Here is a 20,903-nt window from a genome sequence, read left to right as displayed (position 1 = left end):
AAAGCAGTGCTGGTTGATGATAAAGTTCCCCTGAAGCTCATCTCCATACCCACCTCTTCTCCTGATGACGCTGACCCATCCTCCCTGATTGTGGTTTCCTTACTGAAATAAATCACTTTAAGTGCACATTGTGCTCTGGCTCTCATTACTGTTCATCATCTTCTGCGCAACGGAGCTGTCACAGCCTGGCAAACTCTGTCACCTGGGCGACATGGGAGCCATTTGGGAGGGCAGGAAGGTGGGCAGAAGGAGCCTGCAGCTCAACAGGGTACCTGGAGCTCTCCATTCCTCTCCTCCACAACTTTTGGAAGGTGAGCTCGTGCCTTCAGCCCCACGCACCCCTCGTGGCACAAAAGCTCAGAAGAACAAAAGCAAGAAGGTGCAACACATGTCCAAGATGGGATTGGTGCACCAAGGAGCCAGAAGGACAGCGGGAGACATGGCAGATGCACCTTGATGGTCAAGAGGGTCTTCCTTCAGCAGGGTGTAGCCCCACAGGGAAAGCTCCCCCAGAGGGGCAGAAGAAACTCTCTCTCTCCTCCAAATTTAGAGCAGAAACACCTAAAGGAGGGAAGAAGGAAGAGCCAGGCATGGGGGCAGCAAGACGGTCACCAACCCGTCTCCAGGTGGATCCCAGGCAGCGCCATATTCAACTCCTCCTCACAGATGGGTGTTTCCAGCTCCACGAGGTTACCCCAGATTAATCCACAAGAGAGGATCACGGTCACACTGCACACAGTAAATTAAAAGTTCTTCTGTGCCAAGACCCTGCAAGGACCCACCAAGCAACAGAAATGCAAAGCGTCATTTGCTTGTCACATCACTTTAGAAAGGCAAACAGGGAGCGAGAAAGGCAGTGATTAAGGCTGCCACTAAGCTTAGAGTGTCCACAAAGACGGGTCTGTAGGGTTTTTATCCAGGGTGGAGTGTAAACACCATTGGTTCCCTGATGGCCAGAGGCCCGAGAGGGTCTGGAATCTGCCTGGAATGAAAGGCCAGCCCAAGCAGCAAGGAAGGAGGTGTTCATCCATAGCCATGTGGCCAATGTCCGCATCCCTGCAGGTCTGCACGGCTCCCTGGGAGATAAAGCTGCTTCCCAGCGTAGTATTAGGGAGGGTGCAAAGGTTTGGGTTTCCCACCAAGCATGCAACACCTACATAGACCCTTGAGTGTGGCTGTGGAGAAGACACACTGCTCTCACAGCTTCCTTAAGGTCAACATTGAAACCCTCCATCTCATCCATCCCATCACACCTTCAGAGAAAACACCCCGTGCTGCCCTGGAGACTCCCAGAGGTGTGAGTAGGAGAAAAACTAAGGAGATGCAGGAGAAGATCCCCAGAGATCCAGGAGAACAGGAGATGCACATGCACCAGGACACCCACCACTGCCAAGGAGGACTCCCAGGTGGTCCCCCAGGCTTTGCTGGGCTCTCCCAGCAGCCCAGCCCAGCCCACCACCCCAGAGCAGCCCCCAGACCCCCCTCCTTGCCCAGGGCACTCGCACACATGTTCGCACACGCACGGAGCAGGAGGGGAAGCCGCGTCGCAGAAATAACACAGGCACACAAACAAAGGAGCACAAGCCATTAATCTGGGTGAACCGGAGGAAATGAAATCATTATGTCTGCAGCTACAACATCCCGAGGAACAAATTTCCTGCCTGGATAATAAATGGATTCTTTTGTTTCACGTTGGCCCCAGCCACGTGATTCTCTTGGCCTATTCCTCATCCAAAACATCTTGCTGTATAAATACCCAGACGGGTTCGAATTTCAGCTGCTAAAAATATGTTTTAATTATAATAATATATAATAATAATAACAAGGGAAAAAATCTCTGGATCCACAGGCTCCCCTCGCCTCTTAAACAACCTCTCAAGGCTTTCCAGCAGGCAGGCAAGCAAACAAAAAGTCCCAAAGTTGCCAAAAACAGCTGAACAGCACAAATACAACCTTTGAAAGAACGAGCAAGGCACCTGAAAGCAGCCCCGGGTGAATGTTTGCAATAAATAACCCCTGCCACAAAGAGAAATGATGGGTGCATGAACATTTTGAGCACCAGTGGCCCAGAAGTACCTCCTAAGTATCTCCCAGCAGCAGGACGGGGATGAAAGCCACATGACACACCAATGACAGCTCCAGCCTTGGGGCTGGGCAGGTTTGCTTCTGAGCCACGTTTTCTCCTGCTGGCTTTCTGATGGCTCACTGGGGCTTGGGATTTATCCCTCAGATGGATGGGGAAGGCAAGATGTGGCCTCCTCTGGCTTGGCAAGATGCCTGTCAGCTGTAGGTGTCTCAAGGGATGCAGACCTCTAGGAGAGCTGCGTGAGTTTCTGGTTTCAACCACTCCTTTAATCTGCAACTCCATCAGATCACTGGTTAAAACCATTTCTGCATCTAACTACATCTTTTGCTTCTGATTTCAGCTTCTTTTCACTCCCCTTCCCAGCTTTACCAACACATCACAAGCACTGCAGCAAGTTTCAAAACAAGACACAGTTCTGAAGCCAAACATCAAAGCGCCTTGGTACAAAAAGTCTAAATTGTTTGGATGTTAAAGAGAGACCTCCGTGAACAGAAACAAGATCAAAAATCCTTCCAAGCCAGTGGGTGCCAGAAGCAGAAGATTCAACCAGGCCCACCACACTCAGCCACAGCTCTTACTCAGGGCTGGACTTGTTCTCCATCACCCCGAACTTCCCAACACCCCAAGGCACAACCTCCCTCTTCTCTCCAGCTCCACACACACACAAAGGAAACCTTCCATGGTGCACCACACCAGCAAAACCTTAATTTCATTTTCCTCTGTGGGTCATCTTTAAATGCAATTATATTTTGGATGCTGGGGAAAGTGTCCAAGCACAGCTGCTGCCTCATTTCAGTCACTTATCGCTGATGTCTCTTCAAGGAAGGGGAGTGGGAAAAAAAGTAAAAAAAAAAAGTCCTTGGAAACTAAAATATTTACACACCCACGTAGGCTAATCCCATCAGATCCAAGGGTGGGAAGCCTATTTAAAAAAACATCCCTAATTACTTTCCCATTTTAAAGGGAATAATCTGGCCATTAGCTCGAATGCTTTACTTAAGTATTATCACTTATTTTTTGAGAGGAATAATCCGCTGGTGTGTGCACAGACAGGACAGGGGGCTGAGAAACCTTTTTTATACTATTCCCTTGGTACAGCTGCACACAGTCAAGTGGCACAGAGGGGCTGGGGGCACAGAGGGTACTTGGGGTCATCACACACCACCCTTGGAAAGCCACCCCTGGGATGGGGACAAAGCACAAGCAGCAACACCTCAGGTCGATGGACTGTACCACAAGGACACCTCCTTGTTGGGAAAAAGGGGGGGCTTTCAAGAAAACATGGGAAGGCAAAAGGGGAACAGAGCACCAAACTCCTGGAAAGGCCATCAGTCACCTCACAACAATGTCCTGCCAAGTGCCCACATCCCTCCCAGCAGTGCCAGGAGTGGGGAAGCACAGCAGATTGCTGCTGAAATACACCAATGTATCCATGGCAGCTTTCACTCCCTTTTTGCTGATGTATTAACAAAACATCCTCTTAACAGTGAAGCAATTTCTGCTGGAAAAAAAATCTCAATAACCTGGACATGGGGATGTATGGAAGGACTTCCAAAATCCCCTCTGTCACAGCAAAGCAAACAGCAGCAATTTGCTAATTGGCAGCAGCCGCTGGGCTGCTGAAGGAAAGGGCTGGAGTGCTCAGGGTGGGGGAGAGGCTGCTGATAAGACACGCACGGCGGATCATTTAGAAAGATAAAACCGCGCTCGCTCTGCCGCAGCCAGCTATTAACAGTGGAGAATGTTATTTCAGGTAATAAAGAGCAAGACCTGAGGACCGGCCTGGGAATTCAAATTTACAACTTGTATCAAATTCATCTGCTGTAAAACTTCACCTAGTTTATAAGTTTCTCACCAACTTCATAAAACATGTTTTATTATTATTGTTTTCTGACTCTCCTGCCTTAATAAAATTCCTCTACCAGCCTGTGTGGGTGTTGCATTATAAACATTTGCACTTTGATTCATTCAAGACTGCAGAAAGCTTTCAAGGTAACCTATTAGGAATACTTTAAATGGTTCAAAGACATCCCAGTTTCCCCTGAATGATGCAAAGCTTTAAAGAACAAAATAAAAACGTGCTTTGCCGCAAAGCCACCTCCAAAAATCTGCTGGGCCAGTGACTCAGGAGATGACATTTGGGAACAACCAAACCACACACCAGACCTGTGGGGTCCAGAGTGGGAAAACACAGGAGTTGTCAGGGTGCAGGGTAAGGTTGGTGTCCACCCATTGCTCCTCAAGTCCCATCAGCAGGGAGCCCTGGGGATGCTGCAAGTGGATTCCACTGGTGGGAGGCAGCTGGACCACTTTCAGGGATGCTGCTGAGTGGATCCCAATGGTGGGAGGCAGCTGGACCACTTTCAGGGATGCTGCTGAGTGGATCCCAATGGTGGGAGGCAGCTGGACCACTTTCAGGGGTGCTGCTGAGTGGATCCCAATGGCAGGAGGCAGCTGGACCACTTTCAGGGATGCTGCTGAGTGGATCCCAATGGTGGGAGGCAGCTGGACCACTTTCAGGGATGCTGCAAGTGGATTCCACTGGTGGGAGGCAGCTGGACCACTTTCAGGGATGCTGCTGAGTGGATCCCAATGGTGGGAGGCAGCTGGACCACTTTCAGGGATGCTGCTGAGTGGATCCCAATGGTGGGAGGCAGCTGGACCACTTTCAGGGATGCTGCTGAGTGGATTCCACTGGTGGGAGGCAGCTGGACCACTTTCAGGGATGTTGCAAGTGGATTCCACTGGTGGGAGGCAGCTGGACCACTTTCAGGGATGCTGCAAGTGGATTCCACTGGTGGGAAGCAGCTGGACCACCTTCCCACGAGTTCTGGATGGGACTGTGCAAGGCAGGGATTTCCCCAGCCCTGGGGAGCCCCAGCGAGCAGAGCCCAGCACCAGCACACCAAGGCAGAGCTGGAGGGGGCTCAAAGTAGCATCCTCCTCAAAGCAGCCCCTTTTCTCCAGCCTCAGACAAAGCCCACTGAAGTTGAGAAGCATCTTTCTATGGTTTTCATGAGGCTCCAGAGCCAGGCTGTGAGCACCCAGAGGTGCAGCCCCTGCAGGAACAGCCCATGCACAGCACAAAAAAAGAGAATAAGGCTGATCTTTAACTACTGAACACAATTAGCTCATGACTTTACAGCTCCCACCAGCCAGCACCCACCCCCTTCCCTCCAGAAGGTCAACTGCAGCATCCCTGGGTCAGGGGGCACTGCCAGCTGATGGACAGAGCTCAGGAAGGCCCAATCCCAGCTGGGGCCAAACAACAAGGCATCAAGGCCTTTAATTCCTGGACAGATGGTGCTTTTCTCCAGTTCACTGAGCAAGAGGGAGGTTACCTGGCACAACAACGTGTCTCAAGGTGCCACAGGTCCCTCCCCAGAAAACATGGCACAGAGCTGATCCTCCTCTAGTTTAGTCAATCAGAAATTACCACTTTACAGTTCCATCTCTGGTGCAAATAACATCACTAGGTGTCATCTCACAGTGCCTCTGTTGAGAGCCTGATGGGCTCAAATGACTTGGGCCCTCACCAGCCAGTTCCTCTCAAGGGGCAAAGCACAGGCAGCAAAGGCCATGCATCTCCAAGAGACTCACCCGCTCGTGTGGAGCTTCTGCAAAGCCAAACCCCACAGGCTCTGTGCACCTTGGGTTTGCTTGCAGCCAGCTCATGTCCATAATTTCCACTATTAAATTAAAGATCTGCTTTAAAAACAACCAGGGCAGAAGTGCAGGGATGGAGTGACCACTGAAGGCACCTTCAAGCTGCTCCAGACCACGGGCAAACACACCCATGGAGCAACCTCACCATGGGTACAGCACAGGAGGCAAAGGTCCTGGACTAGCCAAAAACATCATATGGAGTTCTTCTGACAGTACAATTCTGACAATTTTGTTATTTTCAAACATTTGCTTCCAATGAAAAACAGAGCTGGCATCCAATGGAGCACTCCAAGAGCGCCCTGCTCCTACTCTGTCCCTACGTGTTCATCTCCTTTCCTGGGTGTTTGGAAATAGGAAGCTACAGTTGTTGGGTGAAAAACTGAAGTGCCCAGTCACCATTAAGGTCAGGCCCAGCCTGTGCCCAGCACATCAGGTGTATGCCCTCCCATGCAGTGGGACTGGAGCAGACCCACACAGCCATCCCCGACCTCCTCCTGCCTCTGGAGAATGGGGTTTCCTTTTCAACTCCTCTGCTGAGTTCCTGGTTTTCCCAGGAAGACATAATTCACACTCCTTTGCCTCTTCTGTGGTGATTTAATGTCTTTTGAGCAAAAAGCAATTATGCTCCTATCAACAGGACCCCAGTGAGGATGATAATGAGGCAGCTCCAACCCTGCAGCTCCCGAAGGGGATGAAGCAAGTGGAGGCCTCGAGTAATCAAAGGCCCCTCCTTGGCCTCTGATTACTAAAAAAGAAATGAAAAACCTCCATAAAACTTCAAATGTTGTCATTCCCTGCTCCATCCCTTCACCCATGGTGTGGGTTTTAGCACCAGGAGACAGAGGACCAACACCAGCTCTGGGTCCCCTTTGGCTTTGTCACCTGGCTGCATTTTGGGTGTCACTTGCCCTCTCACCTGCAGCACCCCAGAGCAGGGAGAGGGCACAGGGGCATTGACCTTGTGCTCAAGCAGGCACAGCAACCCTGTTTTCCCAGGTTTTGGGGCTCAAGGAGAAGCAGCCCCCACCTGGAGTCGAGCCCAGGAGGCAACAAAAAAGTGGCCTGCTCAGTCCCAGCATGTGCAGGAAAAGGTGTCCCCGTGCTCTGCCCTGAAAAAGGAAAGAAAATATGGAAAGGGAGGGCAAGACATGGATGTGTAATAGGTCTTGGGCTTTGCAGGACTAGAGAGGGTCCCTGGGAGATGGCAAAGTCAGGAGAGGAGAGCAACCAGGGGGCTGAGCTGCCCTGCCCCTCCAAAATGTAATACACACCCAGGCAAAGACACCAAAACCCAGCTGTGCTCAGAGCAATCCACAGAACATGCTGGTTGGGTGTGAACAACCCAAAGCTTGGCACCCAGTTGCTGATGGGATGAAGCACACAGAGTACTGGCAACTGGAGAGGCAGGTGGGACGTGAGAAGGACTTTGGGGGAGAAAATATGATGAAACAATCCCCTGAGGTCACGATGAAGCTCCCTCCAAGGATGGCAGGAAACAGCCTAAAAGTGAGGATTTCCACAGCCTCTCACCTATTCCTGGCCACCACTTTTACCCATTGCATAACAAATTAAAGCTTAATCAGCTCCAATCACCAGTAACCCTGACTGGATGTCTCCCCACATAATAACCATTTTATTCACTACACTAACGAGCACATACCTGAGGCTTTACTAATCCCTAATTACTTGACATGGCTATTTCCAAAGTATACATAAATAAATAAACAAAATCCTAGAATCACATAATGGTTTGGGTTGGAAGGAACCTTAAAGATCATCTCTCTCCAACCCACTGCTGTGGGCAGCGACACCTTCCACTGGATCTTACTAATAACCTAAATAACCTTAATACTGTTAAAAAACCCCAACTCAATGCTTTATTTTTTCTTCCCCCATCTGCAAAGACCTTGAAAGGACCCCACCTGCTTATTAAGGGGAATGACTTAGAAGAGAAGCAAATTAACACTCATTAACTAACTAAAATCAATCCTACCTCTCTCCTCTTCCAGGCAACCACCTGCCATCACCTTCCATCAGTCCCATAAGTGGACAGCACAGAGATGCCAACCATGGGGATGCTCTGGGGCTCCTCTCCTCCCAAACCAAGAGCATCCCACATTTAGACTGGAAGAAGCAAGGCTGAAGGACTGTCATCTTCCCCATCCAGAGCTTGGCACAAGCCCCTTCCCCTTTGAACTGTTGCCTCTGTGATTTTTCACCACGGGGCTCCCAGCAGGAACTTATTAAAGCCAGACCAAAGCACGTCTCACTTTAATAGTAATTAGGTCACCCTGGGTTGTGGGCTTAGCAGGCAAAACCATAATTATTTAGAAACATCAAGTTTAAATGCCAAAGAGTCTTAATAGAGCTCAGCTAATTAAGCAATTTCAACTAAATAACTGATTAGCTTAAAAAGGAAAAAAAAAGATAAATCAATGATCACAGACAACATTTTCTTTTAACAGGTTGTTTTCTTGCAGCAATTCTCGATTGCACAAACGGAGCCCAACAACCCCCGCTAACCAAATATTATTGTAATTAAATATTCAACAGAAAGCCTCTTCAATTATTCAAGACTGATAGCACTTGGTTATAATTGGGGTGGTGGGAGAGGTTTCCAGAAGCAGGGATTGCACACATCATCCAGCTCCAGCCACTGATGCAAACCCACACGGGCAGGCTGTGGCATCGGCACAGGGTGCCGGCTCCGGCACAGCTCGGGCCAGCACTCCCATCCCCGAAACCAAACTGGGGCAGGTGGATGCCTGTCAGCCCAGACGTGACAAAACAGACCAGATGGTCCACAGGCGTTCTGGGTTTCTGCTATTAGACCCAAAATTCAGGGCCCTAATGGCCAGTTTCCAGGTTTCCCACCATTTTCCGATGGCAGCGCTGCTGCCCCGGCACAGGACCGGGAGGAAAATCAGACCCCAGAGGATCGTTATAACTCACTAAGTGGCATTACCAAAGGAAATTACAAATTAGCTTTTCAGCAAAGGATACGGACATACTTAGATTAGCCATGGAGAAACTGCAGAACCTTCCAGCCCATTTGTCAAAGCTCTTGTAGCTCCAGCTTCCAGGGAAATGAAACAATAATAAATATTGAGCAGGGAAAGTTAATCTCTGCTGAACGTGCTTTAATAATTCAAAAGTTGTGAGAAATAAATAAATAAAGCACAGACTCTTTCGCTCCTACAAACACACGTCCCCTGTTTTTCTCACCATTTCTCATGATGTGACTTGGTGGAAAATGGATGGTGACCAAAATAAAACAACTCCAAAAACTCAGCTGTGGCTGGGAGTGACCCAGGGAAGGAAGGAGCCCATCCATGTTTTCCACTTATCTGGGAAGCCGTAGAGATGATTTTGGCAAGAGTTTGCCCTTGTTGACCCTAAAGAAAAGGCTGTGTTGTCTCTACCTGCTGCGGCAGCAGCTCCGTGCTCATTCCCTTCCCTACACACTCCCAAGCAGCCTCTCAAGCAGCTCATTTTTGGAAAGACTGTGGTTTTATCTAAAAGCTGGACTGTGCAATAACCAGCTCAGCGTCCATCCAGGGTCCCAGCCCTCTCCTGACATTACTCTGCCATTGCTCCATCCCTTTCCACACCTTTCTGCTCCCACACTAACCCGAGGGGCTCAGCCAGTGGCAACATCATTCACAGGTCATGATGTCCTCTGGATTCAGGTCCATTTGTCTTCCCCACCACCCACCACCACTTCATAAGCTGCTCTCAGTCACCAGAGGACCCAAATTCCCATCAGTGGGTTATCCACTGCACTTCCATCACACCAGGGACCTCCCTAAGCCACACGCACTCCAAATTCCTACCATTCCAGCCAAGGCAGTGCCTTCCCAAATTGCCACCCACCCAACATCCAAGCTCAACATCTGCCTCGCTCAAGTACTGACGTGTGCAGCACTTGAGAGCTCGAATGTTTGCAGCAGGAAAACAAGGTCAAATTGAAATGCGCTTTCAAATCCTAATGAATATTTGGCAAAAACATTCCCTTTCCTAACCCCAGCTATTTACTCAGCCTTGCTGTGCTGTTAAATGACTCCTTACTCTGACTGTGCCTGCTCTGAGGGATTGGAGCCCCACACAACCCTTTGGGCAGCATCACACGACTCTGGTGTTTGCTTCCATCAACCTCATCCCTCAGCATTCCGGCTGCACCAGGACCAGGTTCTCTGAGACTTTGCTGACCTGATCAGCATTGAACTTCCCACTGCCCAGGGTACTATTTCCCCCTTTTTCATCAAATCTGAGCATTTCTTTAGCTTGCAGAACCCACCTCTGCTGGAAACATGTATTCAGCCCTGTGCCTGGACCCAGAGCCACACGAATACATTTGGGTTATTTCACCATCAAACATCTATATCTTCTTCTGATTTTTGAGACCAGTGGAAGGTTGTAAATCTGTCCTGTCATGTCAGGAGCTGCACCCAGGATGGGTGAGAGGGCACTTTGCAAAGCCCCTGGCAGCTCATGCCACAGCAGTCAGGGCAAGTAAACACACAAAAACACATGCAGCAATATCCAAAAGAATAGGAAAATAAAGATATTTATCACAGACTCCCACCTTATCCATGAGTGGAAATACCAGCAATTAGTCTAAAAAAGGCAACACAGGCACCTGCAGTCCCAAGCCCCTTTTCCATGACTTGACAAAACACTTTCCCTTCAGGCTGACATGATCTGGGCTCACTCGTCACGCCAAGAACAAGGGGGGGTCCCCTTGGGGCTTTTTTTTTTCCCCAGACAGTTTATGCAAAAAAAAGTACAGGTAAAAGGATGGCTGGATAGTAGCACTTGTAAATTCCCACGCAGGACAACAGCATTTGAAAATTCCCTCTTGAAGGCTTATTTCTAGCTTCTCCTTGGGAAGGGCTGTGCTCCGGGCGGAGCAGCTGGGCCAAAGGTGGGAGCCCACAGGGTGATGGTGACGATGGGAAAGGCAGGATGACCGCGGCGCTCAGCCTGCCCGGCACAGGCACCGCTCCGGCGCCTGTCGGAAGCGGAGGAAGCCCGAAGGATGCCTGCAACAGATGTGCACATCCCGAGCCAAGCCGGGAGCAGCGCCGGCGGGCGGCACACCGGGAGCAGGAGCCGGGGACGTGGCGCTCCAACCAAACCCCATCCCCGCTCCTTTCCCAGGCTGCGGCTCCGAAGCGAATGGATAAGCACGGGAAGCAAAGCTAAGCTGGATCCGCCAGCCGCGAGCAGGGCTTTTCCACCTCCCTCTTGTGCTTTGCTTATCGTGATGCTGCGAGCGCGGAGAGGAAAACTGGGTTTTAAAAGAGCAGACGCGAAGCAGGGACGGAGAGGTGAGCAGGGAGGGAGGTGAAATAGCGAAGGAGCGGCACCAAAATGGTCATCAGCCCCATCTGGCACCTCTAACCCCGACTTAAAAGGTACAGCGTCAGCCCATTACCACCCTCTCTATATGCCAAATGGGATTATATTTGGTTCAGGTAACAGGAGAGACAGCACGAGAGTGGCTCCTGAGTGATTGCAGGGTGTGGGAGACACAGAGTATTTGGTGCCGTCATCTCCTAGCGTCCTTCTTCCTCTTCGCGAGCTGCACAAAAAAAATTAAAATTACGATAAACGCCCAGGTGTCCGGCAGGAAAGGATCAGCTAAGCCACGGGATTTAGTAAAAAAAAAATCATAGAACCATAAAAAAGTCAGACAAGCGACTGTGCTGCCTCCAGGTTCGCGTGCCGCAGGCAATGAGTTGGCAAGGTTTTATGGAGGATAAGGAGAGAGGGTTGCAGGCAGCTCCGGCCCTGACCCCGGCTGCATCCTCCTCCCCCTCCAGCCGGGTCCAGATCCCCAGACGTCCCCTCTCGCCATCCCAGAAAAAAGACTTCTTGTGTCGCTGGCTGCTTTGGGATGCACGGAGCCATCCCTCGCTCAGCTGCTCCTGCAGCCCCGGGCAGAACCGGACGCCAGCCGTGGCTTTGCCTCGCTGTCACACAGGGCTGGTGGCACATCCAGCCTCGCCGATGCTCCGCGGGGAAAGCCAAACCCCAGGGCAGGACAGGCCCCAGGAGATGCTTCAGGTCCATTAGAGAAACGCACTTTTCAATCTAACAAATTCAACCTCTGCGCCAAAGGATTCGGTCAGATTTAAATAAACCCCATAAAAAGGCTTTTCCTTTATATGACCATTTCAGAAGGCTCTCGCCTTAAGTCCAAATCAGATGCGATTGCTCTGCCTCAGAAGTTCACCATCCAAAAATTTCCCTGAAACCTCAGATCTCTCCTAGGATACTACTTTGCTATCCAAGCAACTTCCTCAGCAGAGTAGAGACATCACCGCTCCTCAACAGGTTCGGTACTGGGCAGGAACGGTGGCTCTGCCGGTGCTGCCGGGGGCAAGGTGGGGAACACCCTGGGTGACACTCAGGAGTGCCCTCAGACCGGGCACGAGCCGAGGTGTCCCAGCCAGCCGCGGTTCCAGCAGTGCCTCAAGCAGCTGAGGCTGCAAACGCCGGCGAGCCAAGCGCTGCTAACAGGTCCTGCCACCGTCGGCACCGCGCCTCGGCACGGCACAGGCATCTCCACCCCAAGGCATTCCTATGGAGATGAAATGAGGAAGGAAGCCCGAAAAATATGAAAAGCAATCATCTATGTCAGCCAAAACCAGTGGAAAAGGGACGCTGCAGCGAGAGGGCCTGCCCGCTCCGATCCGACAGCTGTGCTTGTGAGCGGAGGGCACAAACCCCACTGGAGACCATGGCAGCAGCATTCCAGCTCCTGAACCAGTCACCAGTCACCTCCGACAGCTTCCAGCTCAGCTACAACCGTGCTCACATCATAAATTCCCCGGGGAGGGCCCAGTCTCACATCGGCCGGCAGCGGTTTGACACCCCGTGCATCATCTCCCTGCAACCACGCACTTCTCGCTGCCCACAAGCGAGAGGCTGCACCACGTCCCCTGCTCGCAGCCACCGCACAAGCGCTGGGCAACCCCCGCCACGAGCCCGTGCTGTACCAGAAAAAAAGGTGGCAGGAGCAAAATAAAGAAAAAAAAACAAAATAAGCAATACTTCTCCCATCAGGCCCACGGCCCGGAGCCTGGGTCTCTGTTGCGAGCACCTTCCCGGTGCCCGGCGAATTCCACGACCAAGCGGGAGATGGGGAAGAGCCCGCAGCCCACCGGCACGGACCGCGCTGAGGGGACGGGCACGCACCTGCCCTGCAGCTCCCCGGACGGGCCGAGCATCCCCCGGCTCGGCTCGGCTCGGCTCACCCCACGGAACGCAGCCCACCTGCCCACGGCTCCCGGCGCATCCCTCCTCCGCCGGGGCTGGGAGGAGGAAGGTTCTCCAGAGGCGGCTCCACGCACCGCCACGGCCCCCGCAGCGTCCCCGGGGACCCCGGAGGCGACCCCACCGCCGTCCCGGGGAGCAGAGCGGACCCAGAGGGGTCCCCGTGGCGGCCCCGCCGCGACCCCGGGCAGGGCTCCGCCGCGGAGGGGACTCGACCCGGAGCATCCTCCCGCCGGGCGGGCTCCCGTTGCCATCCCCTGCCCCTTCCCGGGGGTCCCTCGGGCACGGGCTGCCAGCGCCGCGGGCAGGCACAGCGGCGGGGCCCCGGGGCCGCGGTGCAGCCCCACGGCGGGGGAGCCGCTCCCGGGCTGCGGCCACCGCGGGGACCCGCGGCACGGCATCCCACCCGCTCCCGGCCGTCCCGCTCGCCGCTCACCTTCCACGGCGGCCGCGGCGGCGGCCAGGCAGAGCAGCACCACCAGATCCGCAGCCATCGCCTCCTCGGGCCCCGCAGCCGTCAGCCGCTACCGGCGGGCGGCCGTGAGCGGGCATGGGGGTGCGTCCGCGGGCCGGGTCGGGTCTGGCCGGGGCAGGGCGGGCCGGGGCCGGGGCCGGGGCCGCGGTCGGGACCGGACGGGACGGACGGGCCGGAGGCGCAGCCGCTCCGCTCCCCGCCCGCCCGGGTCACATCGCAGCCCAGAGTGGCGCGCGCGGACACGCCGCCGCCGGCCCCCGCCGCCGCCCGGACACGCCCCCGCCGCCGCCCCGCCAATCACCGCCGCCGCCCGGACACGCCCCCGCCGCCGCCCCGCCAATCATCGCGCAGCGCCACGCCCCGGACACGCCCCCGCCCGCCGCGCGCGCCCGTGCGAAGGGGGACGGCGCCCCCTGGCGGGCCCACAACACCCCCACACGCCATCTGTGCCCTCAGAGGGACCCGCGACGGGGCGGGCACGGCCGGGACACGGGGGGGACACGGGACACGGGAGGGGACACGGGGCACGGGACACGGGGGGGACACGGGAGGGGACACGGGACACGGGGCACGGGGGGGACACGGGACACGGGGCACGGGAGGGGACACGGGACACGGGACACGGGAGGGGGCACGGGACACGGGACACGGGAGGGGACACGGGGTGGACACGGGACACGGGGGGGACACGGGACACGGGAGGGGACACGGGACACGGGAGGGGACATGGGACACGGGAGGGGACACGGGGGGGACACGGGACGCGGGACACGGGACACGGGAGGGGACACGGGACACGGGGCACGGGACACGGGGAGGGGGCACGGGGGGGACACGGGGAGGGGACACGGGGGGGACACGGGGCACGGGACACGGGAGGAGACACGGGGCACGGGACACGGGGGGGACACGGGACACGGGACACGGGAGGGGACACGGGGCACGGGACACGGGACACGGGGAGGGGGCACGGGGGGGACATGGGGAGGGGGCACGGGACACGGGACACGGGACACGGGGTGGTCACGAGGGGGACACGGGGAGGGGGCACGGGACACGGGACACGGGACACGGGACACAGGAGGGGACACGGGACACGGGGAGGGGGCACGGGGGGGACATGGGGAGGGGGCACGGGACACGGGACACGGGACACGGGGGGGACACAGGAGGGGACACGGGACACGGGGAGGGGGCACGGGACACGGGAGGGGACACGGCCGGGACACGAGGAGAGAACAAGACACGGGGAGGGGACGGGACACGGGAGGGGACACGGAGAGGGGACACGGGAGGGGCCGCGACACGGGAGAGAACGACACACGGTGAGGGACTGGGACGCAGCGGGGGACAGGACACGGGAGAGGACACGGTGGGGGACCGGGAGGCAGGAGGGGACGCGGGAGGGGCCGGCCCGCTCGCACTGCCGCAGTCTCGCTCCCTCCCTCACAGGAGGAGTCTGGAGCGACCCGCTGGCCCCGCAGGGATGTGCCCCCGACGTGGCCGCTCCGCTCAGGTGCAGACGCCGAGGCCTCCCCGGGCAGCGCGGGGGCCGCTCGGCCTCCCACCTTCTTCCTCACCCTTCGCTGGGCAGCCCTCGGGGTCGAGGGGACACCCGGGCCGGGGGAGCAGCTGCCCCCGCGGGGGCCATCGAGGCGCTCAGCACCTCCCAGCAGCACCGCTGGCACTGATGCCCTGGCACGGCCGCCCTGGTGCCCACACGGCACAGCCAGGAGCGATCTACATCCACAACCTGCGAACGGAACCATCTAGAAGGACCCTCGACCTTGTCCCCGCTCCCCACAGCCTCGCCCTGGGCTCAGCACCCACCGCAGCAACGCTTCCCACGCGGGCAGCACCGCCGACCCCATCCATCCCTCCCTTCTCGCGGATCCACACATCCCAGCACACGTGGGAAAGGAAAAACGCCACCCCAGCACACACGGGAGAGGAAAAGCAGTGCGGGCAGAGCAGGGCAGGAGCAAAGGCTTGTCCCGGTCAGGGCTGCCCGCCATGGTGGGACCAGAGGAGGCACCGAGTGCCGGAAAACCATCAGCGTCGCAGGGGAAGCGTGCGAGGAAAACAGCAGTGCCACAGGAATATGAGTTTTCTTTTTGCGGTTGTGCAAAACATATTTCAAGCAGTTCCCATTCAGCTGAGCAAATAAGAGAAAAAATTGCCAAGAACCTTCTGGCTAAGTTTTAAGGAAATTTGCTTTCATCTTGACAACCCTTCTTCATTTCCTTCCCATGAATATCTCAGCAATCCAGTTTACTCACTCAGAGGATCACAGAAAGAAAACTGTGAAGTAAATGTCAGTATTATTTGCATCTTTATCCAGTCTGCCATAAAAGCAACACCATGTTATTTATCTGATCTAGCACAACTCAGTAACAGCTCAACTATAGAATATTCATGATGTGCAAAGCAAAAAAATGTTAATCGTTTGAGAATACAAGAGGCAAAGAGCTGAGCCTGAGTTATACAGAGAACTGCCTCAGTTTGGGTCTTTTTTTTCCCCTTACAAATAATTGTTATCAACTGAAAAACTCCCATTCACAAACTAACGTTTGACCAAAAAAAGCCTGACAATTTCTGTATGGGGGAAAAAAGAATAATACATCAATATTCCTCTGATTTCTTTTCAGCTGGCCAAAGAGTTGGCTGCGCTGGGTGAAAGCCAGCTGTGTTTGTTCAAAATGTTTTCTGTTCCGTCAGCCTTGCTCCGAGTCTCCCAACAGCAAAGGCTTCTCTTCTCCTGGAGGACACGGCTCCAAAAAAGCCATGTTGCCATCCAGAGGGTGGGCACGGGAAGGCAGCAGCTTTGTGCCACAGGGCCGTCCTTCCTTGCTCGCCTGGTGGGATTGTGGTGACCAGCAGCCCCAGGGACAACGGCCACCGGTGTCCCCTTGGAGGACACACCAAGGACATTAAATTCTGTTGAGGTTTTTGGTGCATTTTCCTTCAAAACCCTCTCAGAGCCAGAAGGTTTTTCCTACAGCTCCCTGTCCATCACCTGGTCCTGACCCAGGAGCAGGCAGCCCCCAGCGAGGTCCTGTTTCTCCTGCTTCCCCCAGGCCCCCACATCCCAGACTGCCATCAGCCCCCACGGAGCAGACGGCCCGGGAGCCCAGGCAGGGCAGCACTGTGGAGCTCAGCAAACACCCCAGGAAGGCAAGACCACCCTCTGGGTCACCAGTAACCTCCCGTTCTGCCCACCAGGCACCTGTGCAGGAAGGACAGTGGTCAAAGGGCTGCTCAGAGCAGGAACAGCCTCCAGGAAGGCTCTGGGCAGTCCCGAGCCCGGAGCGCACGGCCGGTCCCTCTGTGCTCGCAGCAGCGTGTCGAGATGGCGGCAGCCTGCTGCCAGAATTAGCTCTGTCTTAATTAACAGCTTTGTCTTTGTTCTCAGATGCTGCTTCAGGCGATGCCAAACCCTTTGTAGAGGCTGAAGATCTGGGATCCCAGTGAAAGGAAGCATCAAGAGTTACAATATGCCATGGCACAGATCTCCTCCTCAAAATCCCTTGTAACCACTTTTAAGACCAAAGGCGGTCACAGCCTGCACCCGTCCCTGACTGACCCCACCACACCAGCTGTGATGGGACCAGCTGAAGCATCAAGATGAATCCCACTGGGCTGTCCTTGTGCACATGGTGGGCAACCACATCCCAAGGGGGGTTTTAGAGGGGTCACCTCAGATCCTTCCAGCTGCGAAGTGGCCAAGCCCAAGCCCTCAGAGCCTGACATCTCCTGTGACATCACCTGGAAGGTGCACCAGAACTACCACCCAGCTCAGACCAGGGGCTCACTGGGATGGTGCCCTTGGTGGCAGGAGGATCCTGGCAAGCTGCTTGCTAACGCAGGAGCGGCTCAGAGCAGGAGAAAGGTCAAAGGAGCCTCCCCTGTGTCAGCCCCGTGGAGCAGCAGAGCTGGCAGAGGACAAGGGAGCCTCTCTGAGCCAGAACAAGCACAGAGCTAAAGCAGCTGTGACACTCCCCGTTTCTTTTCCAAGCCGAGGCCAGGCCTGCAGGGAGGGCAGGAAGCTTTCCACACAGCGCAGGAGCAGCACTCCCGCATCCCTAATCCTGCCAAGGCAGCACAGGCTGCTCCCAGCCTGTGCATTAATTGCAGAGAAAAAGCCTGCACCTCCAGCATCCTCCCAGGAGTCAAAGCCTGAGGAGCTGGTAAATTCTCTCCCTGGTAAGAAAAGCAGATTCCTTCGATTTTCCAGCACTTGTCTACTGTGCGCCGCAACACGCGAGCCAGGTGGGACAGGTAACATGTGCAGTGGTGGGGAGCAGCATCCAGCCCCTGCAGCACAGCCTGTGGAGCTGAACCCCCTCCTGCCAGCCCAAATAAATGTAATATGATGTAATAACATTAATTAGCAGCATTAAACATTCAGTGTATTCAGGGCACAACTCAGGCACTTGGCATAGTGCAGCTCAAACTGCTTACTGTACTCCCAGAGGAAATAACCTCAGGGAGACTTTGGGCTTAAATACTATCAGAAAGCTAAAGGGAGAGAGGGAGGGAGAGGAGTTATTGTCCTCTCCAAGCATTCACAGAAAATTCAGGTGTCTTATCAGAGCAGAAGAAGCTGTAGGAAGGACGACTCCTTTGTCATGTGAACAATTTGAGGACTAAATTGAAGCGAGACGTGAAGAAAAAGTAGGTGAGATGAAGGTTAATTTGGCAACTGGAGTGAGAACAGAGGGAGCTGGGCTATGGAAGAGTCTATTAATTCCCTGGGCAGGAGACGCAGCCAGAGCCGGGACGTGGAGTAACTCCCCGCACAGTCCTGAAAGATAAATTGCAGGTTCTTCTGCTGGAATATTGTGTTTATTAAGTTCTGAAATGGGAGACAGTCAAGTGCCAAGTGCCTTGAGCCTCTCAGTGCCTGAGAACATATTAATCACTGAGGGGAACGGTGTTAAGGCAGCTCTGGTGGGACTCCAGGCACTACGTAACACCCACTCCACACCGCCATGGAGGCAGGGAAGGCACCTGCCCCTCTGGCAAGGAACAGCAGAGACCAGTGAAGATGAGTGAGTTCCTCTTAGGAACAAAAATATTCACTTTGCTTCATAGATACTGCAATTTCTGCTGCCTGGCTTTTCCTCGTAATTGGGCTTTCCAGGGTGGTTGTGAGTCCCAGCAGATGCACCAGCCAGAGGACTACACAAGCACAGATCAGGAGTGCTGCTTGCTCCTCGTTCTTCCTTTTTTCCCAGTCTCTCCAGGTGGAAGGATCTCTTTGTTCCTTTTGAAGGCAGAGGATTAACAAAGGCAGATGCAAAAGAGAAAAACAAAACCGCTTTGTCTGAGGATGGATGACATCTTTTTATCTGTTTCTAATCTGGCTTCAACTTTCATTTCTTTAGGAGGAAAAAAAAATCCAAAGATTAAATTTTATGCCAAGGCAAGCTATAATAAGTGACAGAAACACTCCATCTCCGGGTCCCTGCTAGCTCTGTGAAGTCAGAACATTCACAGGGAAGAAAGCAAAATATAGACAGACAAACACTTTCAATGGAGATTTAAAATAAAAACTCTCTTCATGTTCTGAATGCAAAAGCTACCAAAAAATATGTCGCTTCTCCAAGGAAATTTCATTATCTTGAAGTGAAATGCAATTTATCTTTGGAAGCTTTAAAAAATAAAGAAAAAAGCAGGGAGGGGAACCTGCCACAAGAATTTCACTTTGTCACAGCATTTGGCTAGTTGTAGTCTGAGCTCCATTCCCATGTCTGGAAGCACAGAAGAGGTGGGAAGTTTTTAATGTGCAAGTCCATTCAAAGAAGGAGAGAGAAGGAAGAATGGTCCAGCCCCCCCCATATCTGCTGCTGCAGGGTCCCATTCAGATATTTTTCTACTGAATTTACCCACTAGAGAGCAAAAAGCTGCCTGGGCTTGGGTGCTCGCCTCATGCACAGGAAGCTTCCAGTTTTTTCCTACTTTATCGTGATGAATTTCCAATTGTCACCGTGATCAATGGTCCCATGAACACTATCATAAGGGTAATATGATTTTTGCCTCTGTTTCTATCACTCACAGGGTAATTACATGGATGGTTGCACTCAAGGGCATGTGTCCTGCACCCCTGCACAGAGCACACACAGAGCACACGGAGCCTGGTGTTACTGCCATCCCCAGGGCAATAACCCCAGCTTTACCCAGGTAAAAAGAATAAAACCAGGAATATTCAGAGCCCCAAACCCACTAGACACACACACACAAGCCAGTGATTGTCCCTGCAGGCACTGCAACCTCCCTGTTGTATTCACCATCGATCTCACAGACAGGGGTGTGAAGGCCAGAGGACCTGCTGCACCCCTGTAACCTCACCCAGCGAGTCCTGCCTTGATCAGCTCACTGCTCACAACAGAAACCTGCATCTCAACAGCCTTTACCAAGCCACTGCTTTGATATCCCAGAGAGACGTTTAAACTGCACAGCAGCACTTGTGGGCCCTTCCAGCAGGGGCAGTTGGCAACATCCAGGCAGCCCTTCCCAAGGTGCCTGCTGAGGGACCAGCTGCCAAGACCACAAGATGCCATGTCCTGGCTTGGGCAGGCAGAGTCTCATGGTCATATCAGGAGCAGCTGAGGGAGCTGGGAAGGCCCAGCCTGGAGAAAAGGAGATTCTGGGGGGGAACCTTCTCACTCTCTTCAACTCCCTGACAGCAGTCAGTTGGGGGTCATGTTCTGCTCCCAAGGAACAAGGGACAGGACAAGAGGAAGTATAACTAACTACCTGAAGGGAAGTTCTGGCCAGGTGGGGGTTGGTCTCTTCTCCCAGGCACTCAGCAATAGGACAAGGGGGCACGATGGGCTCAAGCTCTGCCAGGGGAAATTGAAGTTGGAAAGCAGAAAAAAATTCTTTACAGAGAGAGTGCTCAGGGATTGGAATGGGCTGCCCAGAGAGGGGGTGGATTCCCCATCCCTGGAGATTTTTAAACGCAGATTGGCCGTGGCACTGAGTGCCATGATCTGGTAAAGGGACTGGAGTTGGACCAAGGGTTGGACTTGATGATCTCAGAAGTCTTTTCCAACCCAATCCATTCTATGATTCTGTGTTTCTATGAAATGCCCTTAAGCTGCACCAGGGGAGATTCAGGTTGGATATCACAAAGAATTTCTTCACAGAAAGGGTTGTTAAGCAGTGGCACCTGCCCAGGGAGGATGGAGTCACTGTCCCTGGAGGTGTTCAAGGAAACCTGTGGTATTTGGTGCTCTGGTCTGGTTGACAAGGTGGGGATCAATCACAAGTTGGACTCGGTCTTGGAGGCCTTTTCCAACCTGAATGATTCTGTGATAACCCTGCTAGTGACTAACACATCCCTAACTCTGCTCTGTGCCACTGACAGGGAGAGGAGGAAGACTCTGGTTA

General features: G+C 53.9%; 1 protein-coding gene across 1 annotated transcript in view; it reads right to left on the bottom strand.

Annotated features, from left to right (window-relative positions):
- EPHB1 (EPH receptor B1) overlaps positions 1 to 13,720 on the bottom strand; it is an 84,131-nt gene extending 70,411 nt beyond the window's left edge. The window contains exon 1 of the mRNA XM_071565999.1: positions 13,470 to 13,720. Coding sequence (XP_071422100.1) covers positions 13,470 to 13,527 — 58 coding nt within the window. The 5' untranslated portion in view covers positions 13,528 to 13,720. The remainder of the gene's footprint in view (positions 1 to 13,469) is intronic.
- Positions 13,721 to 20,903: the final 7,183 nt, after the last annotated feature.

Source organism: Pithys albifrons, chromosome 11, assembly GCF_047495875.1.
Source record: "Pithys albifrons albifrons isolate INPA30051 chromosome 11, PitAlb_v1, whole genome shotgun sequence".
NCBI classification, from domain to species: Eukaryota; Metazoa; Chordata; class Aves; order Passeriformes; family Thamnophilidae; genus Pithys; species Pithys albifrons.
This window is presented reverse-complemented; position numbering and strand designations above follow the sequence as displayed.